This window comes from Sabethes cyaneus, chromosome 1 (assembly GCF_943734655.1).
Source record: "Sabethes cyaneus chromosome 1, idSabCyanKW18_F2, whole genome shotgun sequence".
NCBI classification, from domain to species: domain Eukaryota; kingdom Metazoa; phylum Arthropoda; class Insecta; order Diptera; family Culicidae; genus Sabethes; species Sabethes cyaneus.
This window is the reverse complement of record NC_071353.1, coordinates 100,629,415-100,654,958: the sequence shown is the minus strand read 5'-3', so window position 1 is coordinate 100,654,958 and position 25,544 is coordinate 100,629,415. Positions and strand designations below refer to the sequence as shown.

Genomic DNA, 25,544 nt, shown 5'->3' with positions numbered 1-25,544 from the left:
GCTCCTATACAAATGAAATACAAATTTCCTCCTAACTCGAGAACTAATCAAGCAAATGGAACCAAAATTGACATGTGGGTGTTTTTGGAGACAAGAATTTTTCTATGGTGAATTGAAACCTTTCCTTACTTTAGAAGGAGGGGGGGCTCCTATACAAATGAAATACAAATTTCCTCATAACTCGAGAATTAATTAATCAAATGGAACCATATTTGGCATGTGGGTGTTTTTGGAGGCATGAAATTTTTCTATGATGAATTAGGACCCCTTTCCCTTTTTAGGAGGGGGGCTCCCATACAAATGAAATACAAATTTCCTCATAACTCAAAAAGTAATCAAGCAAATGGAACCAAATTTGGCATGTGGGGGGTTTTGGAGGCAGGAATTTTTGAATTTTTGAATTTTTGAACTTCCCAGAAACTTGCAAAACTCAAGATTGTGACAAAGGTCATCCGAGATTCACGATTTATGTACAACACAGTTTAATTTGTGGCAATAAGAAGTTTGTCGGGTCAGCTAGTAAAATATAAATCTTTCTGCACTATCAAGGTTGGGGACGATATTCCGGAGCAATCTGACACCACTGGTACTCAACTCCCGAGTAAATGATTATAACAAACATATGACAAAAAAATATCTCAATTAGATCGAAATAACAGAATTTGTTATATTTTTCATCAGACCAAATAATGAGGCTAACAGAATTATTACAAGTTTTGTTCTTATATCAAAATTTGTTATTATTTTGTTACAGAGCAATTCCAGCTTGTTCCAGGTTGCAAACTGCTTGTCTCGACTATTTTTGATTGCAATGAAGTTTTGTTTATACATTACAATCACGCACTGAATCATTTTACATGAAATATAGTTTTTCGTCAAGAGTAACTTTTAAAATTTTAAATTTCACAACTCATTAAACATGCATCCTATCGACAAACAGTCTTTAGAGAAAATGTGTATTTTAATATGTTGAATAACTTTGTAAAACATTTGAAAACAATAAAAAAATCGTGTGCGAAGTTATTGAGCATAACTGACTTTTAAATGCTCCTTTTTTAAACACATTGATGTACCTCGGGGCAAGTGGAAATACGGGGTAAGTGGGAACGGAGCTCATAACTCTCTTCAACCTCATTTTATCCAACCGAACCTTTCTAGAAATGAAAGATACAACTCGAGCGCATGTATTAAAATTATAGATTATTTATAACTGTCATTCCAAACACCAAAATTGGGCTTAAAAGTTGAGCGTTATTTTCAATTTGCGTTATAAGTTTGACGCACCTTTCTATAAATGTTATTTTGGCCACAGGCTTTTCGTAAAAGTACATGTTTTTTTCTGGCAGTAGGTAAACATAATGAGTGTATTAAAAAAATAAACCCGAAGACTAGTTGTTTAATTTGACAAACGGCATTAAAAAATGGGTCGGAATAAGATCGGCACTTGAAAGCACCCGGGACAAGTGGGACATTTTAAAAATAAAGTGTTTCAGCACAAAACTTCCTATCTTAATACATTTTTTAGATGTACTACCGAACATTTTCAGTTCAATTACATAATATTTATATCAGTAAAGCTTTAAAATAAAACCGAAAAGGACTAAACCAAGGGCACCCAAAAAAGAAGATCATCAGCACAGCTTATGAGGGAACAAACAGTTTGATCACATTTTGGTTACACCTAAACGATGTTAATTGAATCTGGAGATATAATTAGGCAAATTTGCAACTGGAATTGTAACAATAAAGTGTTGTGGTTATTATAGCGTAACTATCTCTTATGAGTAGCTCTATCGAATTGGGCATGGTAGAAAAAACAGATCATAATCGTATTTTCGAGCTAATAAACACTGGTTAATCCTAAATGATGTCTCGCAAGAATTAGATACAGCGACACATTCAACTACATCTCATTACAATAATGCATTACTGCGTAATTGCTCACGATCTGTGTTTTATATAAATTATGAAGTCGCCCGTTGTGATCTGATTTTGTTACACTATTTTTGGATGAACCATTTGTACAAATATTGTCTTTGATTGCTTCTTGCAATGCTTTAACATTGCTGTATATTAACTTAAACAATTTTCTGTTATTTTATGCTTTTTAATCAAATTTGAATATAGGTTCCACTTGCCCCATTTGCCGAGGCAAGTGGGACCTATCGCCATGTTTTTGAAAATTCTCTTCCAGATTCATTTCGTGTAAATTGATAGGCCTTTTTCGTAATTAAACCTTCCAAGTGATACCACTGAAGAGTTTCTGTGCTGAAAGAATTTTGAAATAATCATAGATATAGATAACACAATGGAATAAACACTACCTATGCATTTTTTAGGTCCCACTTGCCTCGGGGTACCTTATTATATTTCGCGACCAGTGAGAGATAGATAGTTACTACATTCAGCAAAGTTGCTTATTGTATTGGTATGTTCGAGAACTTTTTGTTGGATTTTTTTTATTTTTTAAATAACAAAAGTTTGTATCACCCTAATAGGTAAAGTCACGGTCTCCCTAATAGTTCAGAAAAATGCGCTATATTTTATTAATAAACTTCTCCAAAGACGCCACCCTTGAAAAATTATGCATTTTTTACCCAATGGCTTTTATGTCCGCTTTTTTTGCAATTCTGGATCACTGTGGTAACTCATTATTCTTCCTACTTGTTGTCTTGTTGTCGCAAATACGATTCAACGTTGCACTAAGGAATGCTCGTGCAACTACATTCTTCAAAACGGCTCATCACAGCTCGCAGTATAGCCAATTTACCCTTTAGAAAAGTGTTGTCGCAAATTCAACGAAACTTGTGTTATGTATTATTACAATATAACAAAGCCCATGTTAAGATTAAGGTGAAATTAGTCGTCATCGATTCTGCAAATTTTGAAAGCAGTTTTTTTGTATGAAACAAACATTTTGTTCATAAAAATATATTCGCTGTGTTCAGATACACGGGAAACTAGCAGTCATTAACTTTTCGTCGGAAAGCCTAATTTCGGAAGCAGTTTTTGGGCCCAAAAGCGGGATTCTGTTTATAAAAATGTAAATACTGCATTCTTCTTGCCAATCTGAACACAGCGAATATATTTTCATGAACAGAATTTTTGCTTCAAACAAAAAAACTGCTTTTGAAATTAGCAGAATCGATGACGACTAATTTCACCTTAAATTTATGAATTCTCTTAGTGTAAATCGCCCTTACTCGCGAAAAAGTCTGTTCAATAGTCAAGATCTGCAGTGAACGTGGTCTTGTGACAGATAAAACCTATGGCAATAGTTTGATTCATAATTCGGTCGCTAGGTGGCATTGGTACTCCATTTTATTAATTTTCTTATCGCAGCTCCGCAGAATCCTGTAAAATACCACACGTAACTTCAAAATTCTCGTGTTCGCGTTTATTTTTTTTTGTACAAGGAAACGTTATTCCAGGTGGTAAGGATTTCGTGATATAAACGTTACAAAAAATCCGGAAAAAATCCGATTTTTCGATCTATTTTTTTTTTTAAACGGCTCTTTGTGAAAAGTCCACCGGTCCAGTCGCCATTTATAATTTTGTCATTTAGTTCATTAAAGTGCCTTTCTGAAACATCGAAAAAATTTGAAAATCCATCAAGAGTTTGCAGAGATATAGCTGTTTGAATTTTAAGGTCAAATAAACCCCAAGGTACAGCCAATGTTAGTTTTTTTTGTACAGACAGAAGGTTAATATTGAAAAACAAATTTGCTTAGCCAAAAAAATCTATTTCAGATTATTCTATAACTTCGCCAATTGACAAAAGTTTTGCATCTTCTTGAAATGTTTATACCACCGATGATTATTTGAAGATGAAATCCAATAGTATTAGTTTTTTATTTCAGCATGTAAAATGTAATGTTATGATTGCAAATAAAGCAGCTCTCTCACCTTACTTTCTTTCTTTCCTTTTCATATCAAAATACATCTTAATCGTGAAACTGTGCGTCATACCGTCAACTTAATCTGATTGAATTCTCGCAAAAATTAACCACCAACATCACATCACTGTGGTATTACCATACCAAACAATTCGGCCACTCGGAAACCACAACAAAAACAAATGGAAAACTAAATATTCGCCATCCATCCCTACATCTTACTTTATGCTTCGTGATACCTATGCGTATCCATCTGCAATGCTACCACACTCAACTATCGCTCCGAAAATTTCACCACTGTCTGAATTGTCAATTTTTACGCCCCACGGGAAATACGGCTTCTATCGTCATTTTGCAGTGCCGCTTCGCAGCGATTCATGTTGCGTTCGTGCAACGGCATAGGGGACAACATCCCACCGCTGCCACCGACAATTGCATTCGATCCTTCGGTGCTCCTTGATCACCATTTGCTTGATTCCAGTGACAGGTAGGTCAACACCCTGGCATTTCCCTGACGAGATCTGTCCTAATGCCAACGGACTGCCGCTCTCTGGCTACAGTTCTAGGAAAATAAGTCCCCCGTTGATTGTTCGATGTTTTGTTGATTGGATGTGCTGGCTGCTTCAAGCTTTCATGTTCTCATTCTTTTAACTGTTTTATCCATTTCATCTACGAGCCCGGTTCTAAACCGAGCACACGAAAACTGGGCATTTTTCAAAATTATCGTACCATTTTCGGCTGAAAAGTTCCAGAATTGTATAAAACATTGTACGCAGGCATGGCTAATGCATATATGAACGAAAACCTGCACCTTCCACAGATTTTTCCGAACTCAAAAAAGGTAAAAACAACCTATCTATGTCACGGCTTGACTTTTTTCTTGTTTAGTTTGATTCCTATTTACGATACCGCAGAATGGTCGTTAAATTTAGTGCATCACTGTCATGCTGGTTTCAAAACAATATTGCTGTTGCAGTTGAAAACTGTAATAATCGACTCGCGACATTCGGTTTCATTCGTGTTCTGTGTATTGCAACTACGTCGCACGTGGTGCGCTGTATAGCGCATCAATGTGGGATCACAGCGCACCACGTGCGACGTAGTTGCGACACACAGAACAAGAATAAAAGCGAATGTCGCGAGTCGATTATTACGGTTTTCAACTGCAACATCAATACTGGAATACCTCATGATTGCATCTTAGGACCGCTATTGTTTTCTTTGTTTTAAACCACATGTACCGTCAATTACCATCGGGCGCGAGATTACCGTACGCGGACAATGCCAAAATCTACATGTTTGTATAACTTTTAAAGGCACGCTACACAGTACTGTCATGATGGTCCTCCGGTGACACAGAGGGTTGATATGCAGACCTTACAAGCTATGCTTGAAAAATAACAGTACAGGAAGCATATAATGTGAGTACTAACGCGAGTTAGCGAGTAGACTAACAATTGGAAGCTTAAAACAAGGAACGGCAAGTTCAGCATACTTTCCAAATTATTGAGGGCCCACAAGTTCGACATTGTAACGCTGCAGGAGGTATGCTGGAAGGAGTCTACAGTACATTTGTATAGAAATGGATGCACCGTTTACCAGAGCTGCGGAAATACACCTGGGCTGGGTGAAGTTTTTATCGTGATGGGTGACATGCAAAAACGTGTGATTGGGTGGTCTTCAATTGACAGCCGTATGTGCAAGTTGAGGATAAGAGGCCGTTTCATCAACATCAGTGACGTGAACAATAATGACACTTTTTACGTGTAGCTTGAGCGTGAATACGATAAGTGCCCAGTGCATGACCTCAAAATCGTCATCGGAGATCTCAACGCTCCGGTTGGCCAGGAAGAGGAACTTCAGATCGGTTATTGGAAAACGGCCATCGACTAATTGATCGTGGCGCAAACATCGATTCTGGCCACTACCTTTTGATGGTTCACGTGTGCAAAAGACTTTCTGTTGTTACCGACAGTCGGTACCGACCCCCGCCACGGTACAATCTGGAACGACTGAAGTTATCTGAAGACGCTACTGAGTACGCGCAACGCCTTGAGGCTGCGCTGCCGGGTGAGATAGAGCCTAACGAAGCCCCTTTTGAGGACTGCTGAGATAGCGTTCAAGCAGCCATCAACAGCGCAGCGAATGGAGTGTACGCAACGACTGGTTCGACGAGGAATGGCCGTGAATGTTAGACGAGAAGAATGTAGCGCAACCGTTGATGCTGCAGCAGAGGAGCCGTCAAAATGTGGACCGATATAGACAGAAACCAAACCCGTTTTTCCCAGTTGCGAAGCGGCGCCTGGAAGAAATGGAGTGCGAGGACTTGGAACAGCTGTATCGTTCTCAGGAAACGCGTAAAATCTAAAAGAAACTGAACTTATCCCGCATAGGCTTTGTGTCACAACTCAAAACATGCCGGGATAAACATGAAGGGATCTTGTCGGATGAACGTGAGGTGATCGAAAGGAGGAAGTACTGCTCAATGAGTGCTTGAATAGCACGGAGACGAAATACCAAGACAGTAAGAGTTATAACTTCATCAGTACAGCGTATGATGGTGCTGTACCGACTCCCACAATAGGTGAAGTGATCGAAGCCTTCAAGCAGCATAAGAACAACAAGGCAGTTGATAAAGATGGCATCGCAGCGAAGTTTATCAAGATGGACCCTGATGGGTTGGTTGCCTGTCTGCACCGACTGATAGTTCGGATCTGGCAAACAGAACAGCTACCGGAGGAGTAGAAGAAGGAAGTAATATGTCTAATATATAAGAAGGGCGACAAGTTGGAATGGGAGAACTATCGACAAATCACCATTCTCAACATCGCCCACAAAGTGCTTTCTCAAATCGCCTTTCGCCGTCCATCTCCGCTAGCAAGTAGATTTGGGGGAAGCTTATCAAGCCAGTTTTGTAGACGGATGATCGACAACGAACCAAATCTTTGTGCTGCGACTTCAAGGCTTCAAGGCTTCAAGGCCACCTACGATACTATCGACCATGAAGAGCTATCGGAAATTATGGACGAAAACGGCTTTTGCTGGAAGCTAACTGGACTGATTAAGGCATTAATGGTGTTCAGACTTCGGTAGGGATCTCGGGCGAGTTATCAAGTCCGCTTGAAACACGCAGGGGACTTCAACAAGGCGTGGTATTTCGTGTCTCCCGTTCAACATCGTGCTAGAAGGTGTTATGAAATGTGCGGGTTTTAACAGCATGTGGGGCTCGATCTTCAATAAATCTAGCCAATTCATTTGTTTTGCTGACGACGTGGACATTGTTGGAAGGACGTTCCAGGCGGTTGCTGAGCAGTACCAAATTGAAACGTGAAACAGTGAAGATTGGATTAGTGGTGAATACGTCTAAAACCATGTAGCTATGAACAGGAGAAACCGAGCGCGATCGAGCTCGCATAGGCAACAGTGTGGTAATCTACGGGGACGAGTTCTAGGTGGTAAACGAATTTGTATCTTTGCCGGAAGTCGTGCTTACTATGGACTCCAAAAGATCCTAAGTATAGTAAGCTTCACCCCCGTACTAAATGTACTATGACAAAACCTATGACACTGAGAATACCGATAGTACTCTACGGGCACGAAACGTGGACAATGCTCGACGAGAACCTCGAAAGCACTGGCCGTTTTTGAACTTTATCTGCTTAGGACCATCTTTGTCGGTGTATGTGCAAACGCTGTGTTGAGGAGCAGTGGATGAACCACGAGTTGGCGCAATGGAGGGAAGGGTACAATGAGCGGGACATGTTGTGAGAATGCCGGCCAGCAACCCAGCAAAAATGGTGTTCGCCTCGACGAAGATTTAGGAAGTTACCATAAGTTGCTCCTGCTTTTTTAAAATGCTAAAACTTAGTGACAATCTTTTTCCAGATAAAATTTTCCTTATATTGCTGAGAAAATGAAAAAGGTTTCATGCATTCGAAAGAATTTTTGTTCTAAGACGCTTGGTTCAAATTTTTCAACTAACTGGTCTTTGATAAAATCGGAATCCCTTGAAGTTTTCCGGCATTGTTTTTTTTTAATATTGCTTTTATTCATAGGTCCATTAACTATGTCCGTGTTAATGAAACTCTGGAACACTTTGGTCCAAATCTGTACGACAATTTTGAAAAATGCTCAATTGCGTGTGATGCTAAAATGGCTAATCCCATGGATGAAAGCCGGCGTGTTGTCGGTGAACCACTTGGAGCAAGTTTTTGCCGAAATGCATCCAAATTCGAAAGAAGCCACTGCTGCCGCCTATGCTCATCATTGCTATCTGTTGACTGTTTGGTGTTACGTTTCAGGTTTAATTTTATTGCGTGTGATGTGATGTATGCTTTAATACCCAGACTGTATAAAATTAAATAGCCCAAAATTATTATTTTGCGTAACGTAATTACTGAATTCAACTTGTTGTATTTGCTGAGCAAATACATGATAGTTGCCATTGCTCGATTGACCAGCTATATTAATGATAGTTGAGGTTTTCATGTGTAATCAATGGTCGATACCAAAAGCATATAATAATAATCAATGACCTACGTGTAATGTAAATATTTTCATTGGTCATATGCATGTGTTTTTAATTTGTTTGTTTATTAATTAATATGGAATAAATACATACATGATTTAGCGCTGCAATTGAATTGAATTGACTTATAAATAACTCCTCTTCCGCGAAAAAGAAAATAGAGGTTTTCTGAATATCTACAGAGGAATTATGTAAATAATTTTTAACTATAGCGGAGTTTTTGGTGTTCATACTTGCTACTGCTGAGTGTTAGTAAACCCAACTGAGTGTAAATCCCATGAATATGTTACAAACGTAATTGACAGCCCGTCAGGTCTCACTGTGATTGATTACATTTGCATGAAATATACAACGTACCTCTGTGTTGACATTTTCCCCGTGACTGTGTACGTGTTTAGAACCTATCCCTCAATTTTCTTGTTAATTACACCGAATTACTTTACCGTTGACAGCATAAACACATGTCGGCTACACGGCAGCCCGACGCATCATCCACATGGCCACCATGGGGGTGGAAGCGGAAGCCATCACCATCACTACCATCATGGGATGCGCGGCATTAACCTGATGGATGACCTAACACTGCCCTACCAAGATCACAACCATCACAATTCCCCGATGTCACCGATCAACGTAAATCTACTGTCGTCGGTCAGTACGGCGGTTCCCATTCCGCAGCAGGCAGCGACAGCAACAACCGGTGGTCTATCAAGTGCCGGCGCTGCCCTACTTGATCCTCACAGTACCTTCCAGACTAGTCTGGCAGGTGGGGTTGGCATTAGCACCAGCGGAACGAGTAAAACTAGCACAAATGTGATAATAAACACTGCAACTAACACTACTACTAGAAGTAATCTAAGCTGTTGTAATAATCTTTTCCTCAACGATGGTCGAACTGGTTTAGATAGTAGTGTTCAAATAACGAACAATAACGGAGTGGGTGGCGGTGCCATTCATACATCAACTGCCGTGCCAAGTGTGCCGATTATCAACACAACAGACAGCGGTCTTGGCGGAAGTGGTGGCGTCTGCAGCGGCGGCGTCGATGGCAAAGATATAACGGCGCGACATCGATGGTTAACATGTCCTGAGCTGCACAAGGCGATGGACGGTGTCACGTACATTGCCGACCATACTCGAAAGGAGGAAGAAAGCACCAGAGTAAGTATCTGCAGCTATCTGTATGTCTTTAGTGTACACCGATAGTTGATAAACTTAGACTATCTTTCAAAACTACACGAATTGATTCCAGGTAAGGATTTGCCAAAAAGAATGAATTGGAATAAACAACGAAATACATGTTATGAATATATGATTTTATATGAATTAATTGGCAATTATAAGGAGTTTATTTTCACGGACTTCGAAATGTTAAAATTACAGATTAAATTCTAAATAATGCTATGATTCATTAATTTATCAAGCCGACGATGTCAAATGTGTGCATCAACTATGTCCTTCAGCCATAAAAAAAATCTGATATACTGGAAGTAATTGAAGAAAGCAGACTTTGAAATAGAGACTCTATCAATTGGAAATTATAGTTGAACGAATTTCAATTTCGTGTAATTACCCAAGTGCCCAAGCAACCAAGAGTTCGGATAATGGTATCTAAGAAGGGTTAAACAGCTTTATGACTATAGATCTATAGCTTGCTAAGCTGCTTCACTTTAAAGTAATTAACCGAACTTTAAAGTTGTTTTGAGTTCGCTGCATAGAACGCTAAGCAGCTTCGATGAAAACTTCGTGAAAAACAAGAAAAAGTTATATTTAGTACCTCTAATTTCTATTTTATACTTCTACCTAACTTCTACATTCATTCAATGTATTCACCGCTGTTGGATTTGAACCTGGGCATTCCGCGTTGCAAGTTTATGCTGATCCATTGCGTCATATTTGGTGTATACCGGTGATGTGAATTTTGCCAATGAGTTATTCTTGAGTGTAAGTTAGTTTTAGAACATGCAGCAGCTTTCTGCAACGCGGGTTAGTTATAGGACATTTAATTTCGTAGCCAGACAATAATTTGGAAGTGTGAATTGCCTACAGCATGTTATTGATATGCCGCACAACACAAATGATGAGCATTGAAAATATAGTTTGAAAATATAGAGCATTGCATTCTAATTTATGTTTGTGACTAGAAATGTGTGATGATTAAATATGAGTGAAATAAACATGATTAATCTCGGTTAGTTTTAAGTTCTACCACAGAGAAGAGACATTCAAGCGAAAGGTCCCCACTTGGATAAAACTTATGTCAAACCTGGATACAGGTTCCGACGTCAATTGTATTCCCGTCCAGATTGTTGAAAAATTGCGTCTTCCCATTGATGATTTTCGCGATGCTTTGATACTTGATTATAGTTCGAATAAAATAAAAATACATGGAAAGGTGATGCTTACCTGTGTTGATTTGGTCAGCGATCGTTTGTATGATGCCACATTCCTTGTGGTTGACAATTCGTTTGAGCCTTTGCTTGGTTTGAAATCGTGTATTGAATTTGGATTAATTAAACGTCTCAGTGCGGTTGATGGTCGCTTAGAGTTTCCCACGGAAAATCGCCAATTGCAGACTGTTTTCGTGGAATTTTTGAGGGATTAGGAAAATTTCCCGGAAAATGCTCGATCGTTCTGAAAGAGAACTCTGTCTCATCATTGCACTATCGGAAAAGGATTCCATTGGCACTCCATGACCGATTGAAGTTTGAACTGGGACGTTTGGTGGACGAAGGTGTGATTTCTCCAGTTGACTACCCAACCGATTGGGTCAGTAATATGCAGTTGGTGGAAAAATCGAACGGGAAATTACGCATTTGTTTAGATCCAAAGCCCCTCAATAGATGCATAAAACGTGAACATTTTCTAATACCTACTCAGGAGGATCTGTTCAGTCGCTTGACAGGAAAACATTTCTTCTCGGTTCTCGATTTGAGTAGTGGGTTCTGGCAAATGGAGTTGTATCGTAGAAGTTAGGATCTGACGACGTTTATGACGCCGTTTGGTAGATATAGGTTGAGTCATGTGCCATTCGGTTTAAACAACGCACCGGAAATGTTTCAACGACGAATGGTACAAATTTTTGGTGATATTCCCAATGTGGTGGTTTACTTTGACGATGTCTTGGTTTCGGGCAAAGATGAAATTGATCACGATAAAGCCTTGGCTCAAGTTATTGAGCGAGCTCAAGCCAATAATGTTAAGTTTGATGCTGATAAACTACAATACCGCCGAACTAAGGTCACGTTTATGGGAAGTGTGATTGGTTCAGGAGAGATGCACCCAATCGATAAAGATATTCGAGCAATTACATGTATGCCTAAGCCGACTTGCGTTACAGATGTTGCCAGATTGTTGGGTCTTCTTAAGTATTTAGCCAAGTATATTCCGAATTTATCGAAACAAACATTCAACCTGCGTAAATTAACCCATAATGGTGCTAAATGGGAGTGGTATGACGATCATGATAACGAGCTGAATGATTTGCTTTCAACCATCAGTTCGGCGCCTACGTTGACAATTTATGATCCACAGAAATCGTGAATTGTTCAAACGGACAGCTCGAAAGGTGGGCTTGGGTGTGTATTGTTGCAGGATCACGGGCCCGTGGCTTACGCATCACGAACACTAACCAATTGTGAGCAAAAATGGGCACAGATTGAAAAAGAGCTTCTTGCGGTAGTATTCGCTTGCCAGCGGTTCCACCACTTCTTGTATGGGCGCGAGTTTACAGTCAGTCGGACCATAAACCTCTTGAGACTCTCGTGAAGAGAGATATCGATGATGTTACACCACGACTACAGCGAATGTTCTTGATTTTGTTGAAATATCCTGGACTATCAATTTTGTATACACCTGGATTTTGTATGAAGTGGATAAATCAAATCCAGAACTTGAAAGCGTTGTGCATTCTTTGACCAAGAGTGCATGTATGTCAAAGGACAATTGTGATCGCTATTTGAAAACTCTTTCCTCGGATGAACGGTTCATGCGCGTAGTGAAGTATGTGGAGCAAGGTTGGCCGTCGTTTCATAAACTTGATGATCTCAGTCAGCTTTTCTATAGCCATCGCAATGAACTTCATTATGAAAATGGGTTATTGTTTAAAAATCATCGTTTAGTCGTACCAACTGACCTGCAGAAGCTGATTTGTAAATGGTTGCATGCTTCACATCTGGGAATTGAAAAAACGCTAGCTAAAGCTAGAATTCAATTCTTTTGGCCTGGAATGACAAATGATTTGACGGAAATTGTTTCTTCGTGTGCAATATGGGAGAAATTTCGGCGCAATAACTGTAAAGAGACGCTGGTACAGGTAGATATCCCAGAGTACCCTTTTCAAAGAGTTTCCACGGATATATTTGAGTATGGTGGCCAGGATTGGTTGGTGCTAATAGATGCGTATTCTGGGTTCATTTGCTCTGATCGATTACACGACAAAACAATGTCTGTTGTGTGTAAATTGCTCGATAACTTGTTCAACAGCTATGGATATCCTACCCTTGTTCGCAGCGACAATGTACCTTTTAATTCCCTTGAATGCGAAAGGTATGCCAACAGGAATAACATAAAGTTTGAGTTCTCTAGTCCTCGTTATCCGCAAAGCAATGGCCTTGCCGAGAAGGCCGTAGCCATAGCTAAAAATATACTGAAACGGTGTTATGAAGTTGGAGAAGTTGACCAGTTTCAGTATCGTCTGCTCGAGTATAAGCATGCTAGCATGAAGCTTTCTCCTAGTCAGTTATTCGTTGGCAGGCAGGTCAAAACGCGTTTACCGATAGATGAAACACTTCTAATTCGACAGTCGCTTGATGAGCGTCTAGTTCGTAGTAGATTGGAACAGAAGCGTGTGACCCAGAAGCAATACTTTGATCGTTCAGCCAAACAGCTTCCACCATTGAAAGTCTCCAGATCGAATCCTTTTCATAAAAAATTCCAAAGAATGGCACTATGGTCAAATTGTGCGAGATGTCAATGGCCGCTCTTATGTACTTAAAGACAACTTTGAAAATCATTTCCGACGCAATCGTAGATTTATTACCAAAACCACCAATGATGGATTCAACAGCAGTGATTTACTTGTTGAAGATGATCCACCAAAATATCAACAACTCACTGTACCAAGACCGTTGAAAGGTTCCAATAATTTCGATCAGTACGAACATTCTTCGGAGAACTTACGCTCGGGAAATGCATTAGGCAGTCGCTCCCGTGATGGCGTGTTAAATGAATCGTTACATGATCATGAAGTCCTAGATAGTTGTGTGAATCCCTCTATGGAAGTTCCCAATGATTCTCAACAGATACACAGTTTTCCGCAGGTTGATTCCTCTCCTGAAGCTTGTCCTCGTGTAACGCGTACTGGTCGTACAGTGGTACCCCCAAAACGTTACGGTGAATGGGTAGTTTAAGCTGTACTAACCCCGAGTAGACCGCGGGTAAACGGTCCATAATTCTAACATTAGGTTAAAAAAAGAAAGCGTGTAATAATATTCATTTTGTTACACACCTTGTTTCGTTTGGTCTCACTCTATACATAGGCTATCTAGTTTAAACATGATTTAAGTATACCGCCGTGCATTCGTGGCTCTCTACTCTCAGGAACTCTAGTTAGCTAGCGTAGACAGACAGCGTCAATCGAGACATACTCATATTAGGTAGTTTATTCTGTACTGTACACCGATTCGCACGTCAATAAACCTACTCTTATAACAGGAAACTATAGTGATGATGTCGCTAAAGGCGCATAAAATTCTACACTAAACTCACAACAGCTAGCTTCTAGGGCTAGCATAACGCTCACAGTCCATATATACTAGCGCTAGAGAAGCCAAAGGTTGTCAGTGTACAAATCAAAGAATCATTTAGTTGGGAAACTATAGTGGTGGGGACGCTAGCATATTAGGTGATTTTAATTTGAAATTTTATCCTAGAATTTCCGAAAAATTTGTTCCTGACTGGATGTCTGTTCTCTGTGGTTCTACTTGTTTGATCATCAGAAAGTTAAACAAACAAAAAAATAAACACAGTCATATTTCATGGCCAGAAGCATAAACGCAGAACTTGTTAACGACTAAGGTTGCTTCAGAACTTCATGTAGCATCCAAACAGCCTTGGGGTATCCATGAAGTACTCGCAGCACTTTTTAAAGCATTTAGTTCCACGGAACCGTATTTGAACCAATTGTGAACTTTGGAGTTCGCTCTTCAAGTAAAATTCGTACTTTTGGTTGCTTGGGATACTAATCAAGTGACTATACCCCTCCCACCGGTTAGTCCACCCGGGGACCTCGCTTAGGACGAAATCGGATAGTGAGTAAATTCTTAGTGTTCTTTGTTTTATTGGTTCGCTTTTCCTCCTCTGTTCTAACTGCTAGCAATAGTTTCCAGAATTTTATACTGCATTTCAAATATTTAAATAATTTTATTAGTTTTCCTACCTTTCCTAATGAACTCTCAAACACTTCTCGCTTAACAAATCTTTACTTCTATTATTTATTCTTGCTTTTAATTTCATTAGTTTTTACTTTGAGCTGCAATCTTTTAACTTTCAACTCAGTAATGAATTTGCAGTTTTTCTTTCGTCAAACTTTTTTCCCTTCTTTGTTTACCTCTGACCCGCTCTATCCGCTGTCAGACTGACAGTTGCGATAAACTTGGCAAACGAGCGAAACCGGCACTCACCTCATAAAGCTACTAGGCAGGGCTAGTCAAAAGAATGATGCTGGTTCCCAAAAGCTAGTGGCCAAAAGCAAATTATAATTAGTCTCCATACTTCCTGGAGCGAAACTGGTTGAAAAGTAGTAAAAACCATGAATAATAAGCAGTTGCTCAATCAATAGTTATACTGCAAAAAGAACAAAGTGCGGAATACAAAAAATACACCTGGACGATATCACAATTGATCAAATACTGGTCGCAATGATAATTTGCACACAAAGAAAGCTATTCTATGTCAAATCCCCTGCGCAAGAATGACACGCAAAATCGTGAAGCGTTTCACATTTTTTTAGGTGCCTCGTAAACGGTATGGAAGTGAATGTATCGAAATGCAATGTTATTTCTTACTGCCACCTTCGCCACAACGATTCACATACTGCATACACGCACAAGACATAACACGCTGCAGCTCCGTCAAGGATCTGGGGGTTACAATCGACAGCAAGATAAAGTTCGACGAGCACATTAACACGATTTCGTTCAAAGCGTACGCCATTCTTGGCTTCATCCATCGGGTTGCCGCTGATTTTGAAGATATTTATGCTTTGAAAACGCTGTATTGCTCTCTTGCTCGCAGTATTCTTGAGTTTGCCGCACCGGTATGGTCACTCCTCCTCATCTGAATATCAGGCAGCTAGATAACCCACAACCTGCCGAGAACTAAGCGCGAGTACTGAATGAGGCACTGTCTTCTTCCGAGGAGTTAGGTGCTTCAAACCACGAAGACGGTTGGGGCAGAATACGCTCGGACATCGGAGAGGCCGCTACCGCGGCGCTAGGTATTGAACCTCGGAGTATACAAAATGATTGGTTTGATGGGGAATGCCAACAAGCGGTGGAGGGGAAAAAACTGCTTGGAAAAATTAGCTAAGTATTGCCACTAGAGAGAACCTGGCCAAATAGCGACGAGCTAGGTATCAGTTGACCACGATCCTGAGAAGGAAAAAGCATCAAAAGGAGGACAGAGATCGTGAAAAATTAGAGCAATTATTCCGAGCTACTGACACGCGCAAGTTTTATGGGAAGGTGAACCAAACTCGGAAGGGCTACACACCGAAACCTGATATGTGTAAGGACGAGGGAGGGAATCTAATTACAAACGAGCGCGAGGTGGTCGACAGATGGAAGCAATTCTTCGATTAACACCTCAATGGCGAAGTCGCAGAAGGAGGCGGAACGGAAATTAACCTAGGAGCGCCCATGGAAGATAGTAATGTCCTAGCACCTGATCTCCAAGAAGTCAAACGAGAAATCGGGCTGCTGAAGACCAATAAAGCCGCTGGGAAGGACCGCCTACCGGCAGAGCTTTATAAATATGGCGGAGAAACGCTAGCAAAGGTTCTACACTGGGTCATTTCGAGGCTTTGAGAGGAGGAAAAGCTACCGGAGGAATGGATGGAAGGAGTGGTTTGTCCCATCTACAAAAAGGGTGAACGGCTAGACTGCTGCAACCATCGTGGTATTACGCTGGTAAACGCCGCCTACAAGATATTCTCCCAGATCCTGTTACGCCGGTTGTCACCGATAGCACAGATAGCAAGTTTCGTAGGGAATTATCAGGCGGGTTTCATGGAGCCCACGCATCACATCTTTGGCAGATAATGCACGAACACGGTTTTCCGTTCAAACTGACGCGACTGATCAGAGCTACATTGGATCAAGTGATGTGTTACGTACGCATCTCTGGGACACTCTCGAGTCCCTTCGAGACGCGGCGAGGGTTGAGACAAAGTGACGGTTTATCCTGCATGCTGTTCAACATCGCTCTTGAGGGGGTGATCCGACGAGCGGGCATCGAAACGAGAGGCACGATTTTTACCAAGAGTACCCAACTTCTAGGCTTTGCAGATGACTTCGATATCATTGCCAGGAACTTTGCGACGGCGGAGGAAATCTACGCCAGACTGAAAGCGGAGTCTAGAAGAATTGGGCTAAAAATAAATGCGTCGAAGACCAAATAAATGAAAGGAAGAGGCTCAAAGGAAACAAACGCGCGCCTCCCACGGACGGTAACCGTTGACGGCGACGAACTAGAAGTGGTAGAGGAGTTCGTGTAGTTGGGATCGCTGGTGACCGCGGACAACAACACTAGTAAGGAGATCCAGCGACGCATTCAAGCGGAAAATCGGGCCTACTTTGCCCTTCGTAAAACGCTACGATCAGGAAGCGTACGCCGCCGCACGAAACTAACAATGTACAAAACTCTTATTAGACCAGAAGTTCTTTATGAACTTGAAGCCGTGACGCTGCTCATGGAGGACATACGCGCCCTTTCCGTGTTCGAGATATTTGGCGGAGTAGAAACTGAAAGCGGAGAGTGACGGAGGCGTACGAATCACGAGCTACAGGCACTGCTTGGGGAGACTACCATCGTACATCTAGCGAAAGTTAGCAGGCTACGGTGGGCCGGACACGTCGTAAGGATGCCGGACGACAGTGCGACGAAAATAGTCCTCTTCAACAACCCCACCGGCACCAGGAACAGGGGGGCTCAACGTGCACGATGGCTCGACCAGGTTGAAAGTAATTTGCAACTTCTGAGACGACTAGGAAATTGGCGACGAGTGTCCCGAAACCGAATTGAATGGATACGAGAGTTTGAAACAGCGCGAGCCACCCCGGCTCTATGCTGCTGAAGAAGAAGAAGATATGACAGTCTTTAATTTCCCCATACATGAGTAAAAAGTATGCCATCAGCATTATCTACTGGCGGCAGGGTTTACCAGACTATCATAGGCTTTGTATCGCCTTCTCGTTTTACATAAATGTTAGTGAAATATGATATAGCCAGACGTGCAGCTATGAGAACGCTTTACTAACACTATACCAGGTTAGTAAACCTTCTTGCCGTCAGGAGCCACCTTAACGACAATTGAATCGGCAAAGAGTGGCGTATCTATGTTCTTTAATAAGCTAAGGTTTCAGGCAGATCACCAGTATTCGCCACAGATAGAGCTGCGGGATAAATTTTTATGTCGAGTGAACCTGTGTCCTATACTCTGTCCTCAACGCGGGGAATAAGGTACGATCAATTATAACATTCCCATTCCCCATTTGCCATTTGCCATTCCCCTGTTGACCTACAGTTTTGGATTAGTGAAGTGAAGCAAAACCAACCTAGCAGATCTTGAGAGGAGGGTGCGGTGAAAATTAAAACAAGTAGGTATGCGCATCGGCACTGGAGAGATTTTCTTTACTACGAGTAGAAAGAGGTGTAGGAATAGTCGACATTCACAAGCATTGTGCGTTGCTCAGGTGCGTCAAATGCGCGTGAGTCGAAATACTCAACATGGAACTTGAAATGAAATATACAGAGCTGTTTGTGCCGCTGATAGGGACTACAGCGCTTTACATCTGGCGCAACTACACTACGACCTCAGATGCAATCTATTATCGATGGAAGAGAAGATTGCACCTTGGAATCAGAAAGCAGTACATGGTGCTCACCCCTACCTATTAAACCGCTGTTAAATTCACTATTTGCAAATAGCATAAATAGGGCTATTTCTCCTGATCCCATCAACCGAGGGACATCTGAAGTTCAATCTCAAAAAGTCTCTAGATCTCAGTAATACTACGTTTAAAAATGTAGGGGCTGTATGCCGGTTGTGCTATCAACCACAAGAAACCATTACCACATTATAGCAGCCTATACAGAACACCACAACAAAGTAGCAAAAATATTGCACCAGAAGTTGGTGCCGCAAAGTGGTTTGTTGGAGGAAGATCTGCCAAATTGCCGCTGCAAACCAAATCCCGTCTCATGCGCGGGCATGTTGTGTTCCGGATTTATCGGATGAGTGAAAATTTGATCCGTAGTGTCACAGGCCCGCATAAAGCCTGCGTAATGCTATTGGAGATAAATAAAGGAGCAAAATCTGTGAGAGCACCTTGTAGGCGGCTTTAATCAGCGTAATGCAATCGAGCCTATTTCTCTTTTTGAAGACGGTTTGTCCATCTACTGCTGCGGTAGTTTCTACTCCTCTCGAATCCTTGAAATTACCCAGCCACATTTAGTTGCTAGTGATTCTTCGCCATTTTTGTAGAGTTGTGCCGGTAGTAGATCCTTTCCGGCGGCTCTATTATTCTTCGACTGACCGATTTCTCGCTGGATCTCTTTGAGATCGGGAGCCAGCACGCTGTTATTGTTCGAAAGCACTCGTAGGTTAGGTCTACTTCTGTAATAAAAGAAGAAAACTTTTTCCAGGCTCTGGTAGATGGTATGGCCATCCCTATACGTGCATTGCACACCCAGCATATCTCCTGCAGCGCTACGACGTCGAACTTGCGGCTCTTCACTTCTTTAGAAAGCACGTGGGTACGTTCGAGGAAATTTAGAGACCGACAGTTCCATGTTCTTAATTTCCAATCGTTAGTCCGTTTTCGTCGCATGGGTCTTTGCCGATTGTTCCGATTAGAGTTATTATTACTTACGGTGGATTTTCGGCTTTCCAGTCAGTTTTATATCGAAAACGGTTTTTTTATACCGCCGGATGTTTCGGCCTTTGGTTTTGGCCGCTACTTACTTACAAAGTTCATTGTTTTGATTTTTTAGTGGTTCAGGCTTGAAAAGCCTACAATCAACCATACAGTATCGCCGGAGGGCCAACGTAACTCGAAAAAAGACCAAGCATCACATAAAACACATAAGTCCAACACTTTCCATAAAGGCACAACTACATAAAATTTGAACAAAATCGGAGCAGTTATAGCTTTGGATAGGACCATAGAATAATGTAGGATTGAAGTTTAAGACCAAGCTCAGAAAAGACAAGCGCGCTTTATCCTTTATTGTGTGTACATCAGTAAGACTATTCGGAATCGCAGCACAAATTGACTAAGACAGTTATGCAAACTGAAATAACACAATTTTATTTTTTCCCGCGCAGGTAAAAGAAGACTGGAAGTTTGTGGCAATGGTACTAGATCGGCTTTTCTTGTGGATTTTCACCATAGCGGTCGTGTTTGGCACGGCCGGCATCATCCTGCAGGCGCCCACGCTGTACGACACCCGAGTGCCGATCGATATCAAGATGTCGGAAATTGCGACAACCACGGCAAAGCCATATATTGCCAAGCCGGTGTTATAATCAAATACTGCCCATCGGATGCCGGCAGCGAATGACGGACACACGGACGATATCTGTGGCCGCTCAGGCGGTCGGTTGCAAACGACGATTGCTCTCTCAGAAGTTTTACTAGCGAATGCGTGATATCTATATCAAAGAATGGAAATGGGAAATGGAAATAATCATCCAGAGAAACGGCGCCCGGCAGCAGGAGAGGGCGGAAAAAGTTTACGAAGCATTTTTAATTTCACTCAAGGGGATCCGACCACTTCAGGTGGATTGTAGCACAATGGAAGTATATCTTAATGCCAGTCGTGTTTCTATTGTTTATTAAGAGGACTGAACTGTTTCAAATTTTATTAGTGTTTAAAATTTGTCGTAGAGTTTTCTTTTCGGTTTTAGAAACCCATAGACCTAGTCTATGTTTCATCTTTTTTGTTTGAGTGACAGCTGAAAAAAGTTGTATTGTTATTCATAGGCGAATGTTGAAAAAATAAATGGCATAGACATCGGTCGTGTTGACAGAGTGAAATGTCTACGACATCATTCCCTTTCAATGCATAATATTCAAGTATAAAAAACATGTAAAATCTTTTCTATGAAAACACGTACAAAATATCACAAGAATTAATAATCATGTGTTATAAAATTAAAGCGCCATATTATTTTCTCCATACCTCCAGACCGAGTTTATTGTCCGATGATAATCATAATAATTTCAATATATTTTAAGTTTCGAAAGAAATTTATATTCGAATGAAGAAACATACGTTATTCAAAGCTTGTTGATCGTTATACCAAAGAGTGATTTAATGTATGAATCCTTAATTAAAAACAATAAATCACTTTACAATCAACACGACCCTCGTTATCCTATTTGATACTCTAATGTTTACTAAACGCACACAATGTGAATCACAAAAACGAATAATCCAATGTAAGCACTCAATGAGTCATAATGCAACAATGTTTCATGTTATCTTCTACCGATGATGGGGGAAGCTCAAAATTGTTCTTTGACCACAAGTTAGTAGAAATTAAATCAATTGCATTTGTGGAGAGACTCATCCCAGCCGCATGTTTTTACCTTGTTCTTCGCACGATACCAATCATAATCCATCAAAATAAACATATACAGCCACCCAGATTACAGTAGCGTTAAAATCATCGAACGGCGGGCCATATTGGAGTCTCGTTTAGGCGAAGCGAATAAATCAAGCGTAGTTAAAGACTTAACAAAATCAATCTAATGCTCTAATACCTTTATCTATCACTAACGACACGTTTTTCCACTCACTCGCTCACTCACCTAGGTATAAACGTACAATGATTGCAAGTTTCCACAATTCAATCACAATATACATTTACTAGTGCATACCGGCTGCTCAAAAAGCTCCCATTCATAATAGCATGAGGACATATTTTCAATCGCCCTTCACTTTATTGAGATATGGAAAATGGCCATAAAATAGAGCAAGTTTTTATTAGGGAAAATAATTAAACTACAATTAAATAGGAGAAAACAAATATTTGCATGATTTTTTATAGTCGACAAAAGAAAGTACCCATAAAACTAAGGACAAACATTGAAATAAAAGGTTAACTTCAAATGGAAACAAAACACTATTTAAATATTTTATTTTTTAAGCGAATCAACTGAACAGAGTACTATAAAGTAAAAATAAATAAAAAGGGAAGAAAATACGTTTATATACATAGCTATAATAAACCAAATTACCAGATATCGATTTAGGCAGAGATTATAACAACAATAAAAAGAACACGACACAGCAACAAAGTAAAACAAGAGTAAAACGAACGTAATAATTTTAAGGTAGGCGAGATTTGTTTTATGAAATTTTTGTACGATTTTACTCGAGTACGTGAATCGATTTTGAAAAACTTAAACATTTAGTATCTAACTAAAGGAAAGCAAACTCGATTGTGGCATACGGGGAGAACTTAGTGAGAAGAAGAACTGGCCTGTTATTGTTCTATTACTGTTATTATTGCTATCACTGAATCCTCCAGCATGCGCCCCTTTCGTCCTCACAATCACTTTTTGTCTGGCGAACCGTGCCGAAACGGAAATCGTTTACTACGGTAGCTGAAAAGAGAAAAAAAAACGCGGCGCAGCACGGAAGTCGAATCTCGGATAGACAATTAGTAGGAAGGGGACACGGCAGGACTGCCGCTTAGCCGGTAGGACATTGATGATGATTGATTACGCAAAAAGCACCACAATTATTCCCATCATGGACAGCGGGTGGAAAAGGGCCCAACGCATGGAATTGTCAATCCGACTGCCACTGTAGCTTGAGGCTGACTTCAGCCGGGCAGTGTTAATGTGTAATAATAAAAAAAAACGAAAAAGAAAAAAACAATCCACACAGAGGATGTAGAGAAAAAAAATCATTTTTGGTGGAAATTTTAGCAAACGTTAGGGGCGAACCAGAAATGTATGCAAAAGGAAAACGATAAGTGATTTTATTGTAATTGAGAGAAAATGAAAAAAAAAGATTTAGCAATTGAAATAAAAGAGCATGTAAATTCAAGAGAATTTGTTTTTATCTTGTTGAACTTTTTGTGCAACGCATGCCATACAATTTGCAAATAATTTATTGCTAAAATATTCTATTTTAAATGTAGTACCATTTATTCTAGATAAGTTTAATATTTCACATTCAATTAATTATAGGAATCCCCCGAATAAGGCGATGACTGGTGCTGTGCGCCAATCGAGATATCTTAGCTGTCCATTAACCAATAAAGCAAATCAATCGATCAACTATAATCATTACTATTAGTAGTTTTCAGTTTACAGATGTGTAGGTTACTTGAAAATTTTAAGCTTTCTCTTTCAACCGATGCACAGTGGTCCAGAAATGAAAATTTTGAGGAAACTTACTTTTGCAGCTAAATGGTTCATAATAGCTCCCCATCGGAAAAGTTGTTCAACCCTAACAGACACTTAATGTGCATCAATTGATGACCAAGTTCCAAGAGATAGAAGGATGATTTCTTCGACAAAATTGCAGCCAAAGATTTCATAAGGGTATGCTATATGCGGTGGCGTATGCTCCTTGATCAAAGCGTCTTGCGGAGGGAAAAGTGTACTCAATTTCCAGCTAGAATGCGTCGTTGAATCTCCTTACTCGTATTATTGTCGGTGGTGACCAGAGATCCAAAATATATGAACTTATCAACCACTTCCAGTTCATCGCCGTCAATAGTCACTGTCCTTGGGAGACAAGCGTTGCATTCTACGGAGCCTTTTTCTACCCTATGATTGGTTTTCGACGCATTGATTTGGAACCCAATACTCCTAGCCTCCGTTTTTAGGCTGGTGTAGATTGCCTCCGCTGTCCCAAGGTTTTTAGTAATGATATTGAGGTCGTCTGCAACGACTAGAAGTTCGATCGAACGTCATGATTTTAGTCATGACCTTGAAATGCGGTCAGGCATATATTAATATTTTTTGAAACGATGGTTCTACAATTGATGAAGGCACGGTAAGGGAAAGTAATGAGGAAGGATTTTTTTGGGAATGAAGGGGAAAGAGTGGAAAGGGAGGGGGGGTTAAAAGTTAGGTACGCTTAACAAGTTGTCGTTGTGACTTCTACCTTTTGTACAATGCTGAAAGGTGCATGAGTCGAACCAAACTATAATCTGAGATTATAACTGGATTCGAACCCACAACACCCGCCAGGGCATGTGACTCGCTAGTACCCATATACCTATGAACCACAGAGGCACTGGACAAAAAGAGACTGCACAACCCCCCTTATTAATGTAGCGACATGGATTGGGCTACTGCTTTGCTTTGTTGGGAGCTGCTTACTCTTGCTGAAGCTCGTTCTCCTTGCTTCGATGACCGCTCGGCGGATAGCACCATCAATAGCGATATTGAATAACAGTTGTAGTACATCCCCTTGTCGCAATCCTCTGCGTAATTTAAAAAGATTCGAGAGTGTCCCCGAAACGCCCACGTAGCCAGGGTTGCCACATGCACAGATTATTCTGTGTTTAACAGATATTTGAAAGAAATCGCCTGTACAGAATCTGTATGCATAGAATACATATTTTCGCCAAATTACACAGATTAAACAGATTTTTGAGCTTTTACATGAGAGTGAAAGAGACGGAAATAGTCAGCAAAATGACTCTCTATCTCTTTCACTCTCATTGTTTTGCATTGGACAGATTTTTGCACAGATATATTTTTTCGCCGTACAGATTGTCAGATTTTTCCAACAAAAAACACAGAATTATATGTGGCATCCCTGCACGTAGCACATTACTCGCTCCAGAGTAGCTTTGATCAGCCGCGTCAGCTTGTCCGGAAACCCGTACTTGTGCATTATCTACCATAGCTGTTCGCGTTCAGCTGTATCGTATGCTGCCCTGTAATCCACAAAAATATGATGCGTGGCACGTTGTATTCTCGACATTTCTTGTAGGCGGCGTTGATCAACAAGATGCGGTAAAAACAGCAATCTAACCGATCACCCTTTTTGTAGATGGGATAGACTACACCTTCCATCCACTCCTCCGGTAGGTTTTCCTCCTCTCAAATCCTTGAAATTATTAAATGAAATGCCGTTGGTAACGGTTCTTGGCCATTTTTGTCCTTTCCGGCGGCTTCTTTAGCTTCTTTAGCTGACGAATTTCTCGACGGATCTCTTCAAAATCGGGAGCCAGCACGCTGTTGAGGTTTGTAGGAACTCCTAGGTTAACATGCGCTGCGTCTCCTTATGCTACATCGCCATTGAAATGCTCATTGAAAAACTACTTCCACCTGTCGACCACCTCGTGCCCGTTTGTGATTAAATCCCGTCCCCCGTGCCTAGATATGTCAGGTTTAGGTGTGTAGCCCTTACGAGTTTGGTTCACTTTCTCATAACATTTGCGCCGGAATAGTTGTTCCAGCTCCTCACGATCTCGGTCCTCCTTCTGGCGCTTTTTCCTCCTCAGGGTCGTGGTCAACTCATTCCGCGCTCATCGATACTTGGCCAAATTCTCTCTCCTGGATATGCTTAGATAGTTTTTCCAAGTTTTTTCCTCTCTATCGCTTATTGGCATCCCCGTCAAACCAATCATTTCGTGCACTCGAGATTTCCACGCCTAGCACCGCGGTTGCGGCCTCATTGAGGGCCGAGATTCATCCGAGCTGAGATACTTCATCCGTTTTCGAGGGTCGAAGCTCGAAGCTGTCGTGACGCTTGGTACCACCATCCACCATTTTATCCGATCAGCAAGGTCTCCTGAAAAACATGACTTAATTGCGCAACAATTAGTGGTACCAAGCGTCACGACCGAAGCATCTAGCTTA

At 40.8% G+C, this 25,544-nt stretch overlaps 1 protein-coding gene across 1 annotated transcript in view; it reads left to right on the top strand.

Moving 5' to 3' along the window:
* The window catches only part of LOC128745104 (acetylcholine receptor subunit alpha-like), a 75,440-nt gene extending 55,207 nt beyond the window's left edge, over nucleotides 1-20,233 (top strand). The window contains exons 8-10 of the mRNA XM_053842091.1: nucleotides 4,255-4,383; nucleotides 8,877-9,585; nucleotides 20,033-20,233. Of these exons, the coding sequence (XP_053698066.1) occupies nucleotides 4,255-4,383; nucleotides 8,877-9,585; nucleotides 20,033-20,233 (1,039 nt within the window). The remainder of the gene's footprint in view (nucleotides 1-4,254; nucleotides 4,384-8,876; nucleotides 9,586-20,032) is intronic.
* The last annotated feature ends 5,311 nt before the right edge of the window (nucleotides 20,234-25,544 follow it).